We start from the raw sequence: 3,142 nt of genomic DNA, 5'->3' as shown, positions 1-3,142 counted from the left end.
GAATAAAAAACGGGTTTAAAAATCAATTCAATTTAGCACTGTTCAGGAATTAAAACATATTTTCCGAATTTGTATATCTTTTTCTTTATATAGATAACACATATTCTTTATTAGAAATAATTATGTTCAAATCATACAAGATTACAATTTTTTATTTTTTTTTGCAATGACTGATAAAACACTTCACCTAAATATTTAGTGCAATTACATGCTCATAACTGTCATATATGTTTTGATAGAAATTGGTCCTTTGTTTTTAAAATTTCAATGCATACATAGAAGAATTTTTTGCTTTAAGAATAAAATAACATGTTTGGTTCAACTTTTATAAAAGAGAATCGTGTCTGTTCAAAATTTGTTTGAGAGCCTTTTAAATTATAACCTCTCACAGAACATGCATAAGAATTTATGTCCAACCCACTAAACAGAATGCAAGTAAGAAACGTAACGCAACACGATTCACATATTCATGACCTGAAAATTTTCAATATACAACAAACATAATAAACATTTTTTTAAGCTGAGTTTTCAACATTTAAACGCGTTAAATGTCTTTCAATAATATGATTTCTTGACTTGTAAATACGCTGAACATGAAATTTTAAGTGCAAACACGACAATCGTATTTGATGAAATGGATTTTTTAACATACAAACACCTCGATCATATCTGATGATATGCAAATTTTAAGTACAAACACGTTAAACATTTTTAGTAACGTAAAATTTTCAAAATATACACTTACTTTAAACGTATGAGGATAACATGAAATTTAGAACATTCAAACACGTAGTGATGACTGAAAGTATATGATGACGTGAAATTTATAACGTACAAACACGTAACGTTTGTGATAATGTAAAAAGTTTAACGTACAAATACACGTAACATATACAATGAGTGAATTTTTTAACTTAAAAACACTTTAAACGTATGGTACGTGAAATTTTCAACTAAAAAAAACAGGCTAAACGTATATAATAACATGAAATTTTGAACCTAAAAACATGGTAGACGTATGTGATAACGTGAAATTTTCAATACATAATATACATATTTTGTGAAGTGAAAGTGAATGATCACGATTCACACATAAGAACCTATACAACAAAGGATTATATCCAGCTAACTAAGGATGAAGGAGTCCCAAAAGCATAGATCATGAAAAACAGAAAATTCAACGAAATTAAAGTGTTCCTTGTCATGTATGATCTCACACCCAAACTCCAGTTTTGCCACCTCAGGTACCCCACGCAAGTACAAACTTCCAACCATCCCCATTAATAAACAAAAACGCACACACATATATTCGCCGAACAATTTTTGGTTATAAAATCACTTCCAACGGTAAAAGTATTTAATATAATCTATAAACTTTCATCTAGCCCTATTCAAACGGGAACGATGACACATGGTCAGTGACCAAAGATCATGAACAGTGGATACCAAGAAAAAGAAAATCTAAACATGTGTCAGTCCTTTTAATCTTAGAAAATCCAGTTGAATTTTAAAAAATCTAAAAAAGATTGAATCAACCAAGGTTCTTACATGCACATATCAACAAAGAGAACCCAATTTTGTCCTGCTGGTTGCGCGCGTGCGAAGTCTTCTCCTCCAGCCATAATCTACTGTCGAGGCCACTCCTCGTCCTGAACATGAACATGGCAGAGGCAGAATTGGGATTGAAAAGCCAATCATGCACATCCCACATCATATCCACGACCAAACCATCCACAAAAATTGTTTGGTTTCCACGAAAGTTCCAGCGCAACCTCTTCACCTGGAACATTGTCTTCTTGTCCACGCACACGGACAACACGTGACCCTTCGACGCTCCCTCTTCCGCGCCGCACTTTATCAATATATCGTGAGAAATTCCCGTCTCGCAAAATTTCGCCTTCGTTGCGTAAACCGCTGTTCCGGAAAACGTCTCACTCCTTGAAACCATTGAGAAATTCGCTTCCTTTGTGTCGGATTGTTCTTCAATCGAGGGGTTTTTGTCACCGAGGCGTAGGCCCAGTTCGGAGTCCACAAAAACGACGACGTAAAACCCATTAACTGGTTCTGGCCCATCCTCATACTTGGCGTCCGAGAGATCCCAGAGGACTTGGATTTGGAAATTGAGGGATTGGAATGTTTCGTTGCCTTTGGTTTTGTTCAATTGCCTCGCGTTGAATTTGGAGGGAGAATGTTCGGAATTGGCGATGGTTATGGTGAAGCCTTGGCCTAGGAGTTTCTTGGCCCAAGTTAGTGTGATGAAGAGTTGTTTTTGCGTCGATATTTTATACATGCAGGTGACTGAATCTCTGGTGGAAGGATTCAGCTTTGGACAGAGATAGGTCTGGTTTGAAGGCCTTGAACAATATGAATCGGACACTCTGATAGCATGTTCGTTGTAACAAGATGCTATGCCTCTCATTATAAAAGGGTTTTCTCTCAGAAATAAACCGACATAAAAGTAACAAGGATCAACGCAAGAGGGGGGGAAAATAAAAGAAACTAAGGTGACTCTGCTGATTACGCTTGTGCTTGCATATGAAGGAGAAAAGAATTAGATAGCACCGTAAGAGCGAGAGAGAGAAAAAAAGAGAAAGAGGGAGAGATTGAATTTGAATGTGACAAAAGATCATGGTCCAAAACATGTGTGAATGTCCTTTATGTTTTCTGGCATACCTGTGGAGTGAAGCATCAGTAAAGACAAAATATAAGGCAAGAAAACGAAATGCATGATACTCGGTTCTGCATTCAATAACCTTTAAAATTAATTAAAATTTACTACTACAAAGAAAATTGAAAACTCAAACAAATGAGTGTTGTATTTAAAATTGCTTGCGTTACGTTTCTCTTGCCTTGCCACCACTCGATAATTAAATTGTGATAGTTACGGTTTGACCCTATATGATAAAAACATTGTGAATTTGTAAGCTGAGTTAATTATGGATTTGTTAGCGAATATGTATGCAAGTCATGAGGCATTGAATAGTATGCAATTTTAGTTAGGGTAGTGACTTGGTGAGTTTGTGGGAAAAGCAAGGTGTTGTTATTGGTTGAAGGATGGTATTTTCATTTGCTTGATACCTTGACAAGTGTTGACATGTGGGTTGGGATGAATATGACAGACACAGTAACAAGATAACGAAGC

At 35.6% G+C, this 3,142-nt stretch overlaps 1 protein-coding gene across 1 annotated transcript; it reads right to left on the bottom strand.

The window, feature by feature from the left end:
- Positions 1–1,017: 1,017 nt before the first annotated feature.
- On the bottom strand, positions 1,018–2,779 carry LOC137814541 (uncharacterized). Its single transcript, XM_068617337.1, has one exon. The coding sequence runs from the start codon at positions 2,417–2,419 to the stop codon at positions 1,532–1,534; it is 888 nt and encodes a 295-aa protein (XP_068473438.1). The 5' UTR covers positions 2,420–2,779; the 3' UTR covers positions 1,018–1,531.
- Between the last annotated feature and the right edge of the window lie 363 nt (positions 2,780–3,142).

The sequence above is a fragment of the Phaseolus vulgaris genome, chromosome 1 (assembly GCF_000499845.2).
Source record: "Phaseolus vulgaris cultivar G19833 chromosome 1, P. vulgaris v2.0, whole genome shotgun sequence".
Classification (NCBI taxonomy): Eukaryota; Viridiplantae; Streptophyta; class Magnoliopsida; order Fabales; family Fabaceae; genus Phaseolus; species Phaseolus vulgaris.
This window is presented reverse-complemented; position numbering and strand designations above follow the sequence as displayed.

Bases quoted from the DNA above. Each gene is read 5' to 3' on its own strand.
- LOC137814541 (XM_068617337.1), bottom strand. From the start codon at position 2,419: ATGAGAGGCATAGCATCTTGTTACAACGAACATGCTATCAGAGTGTCC.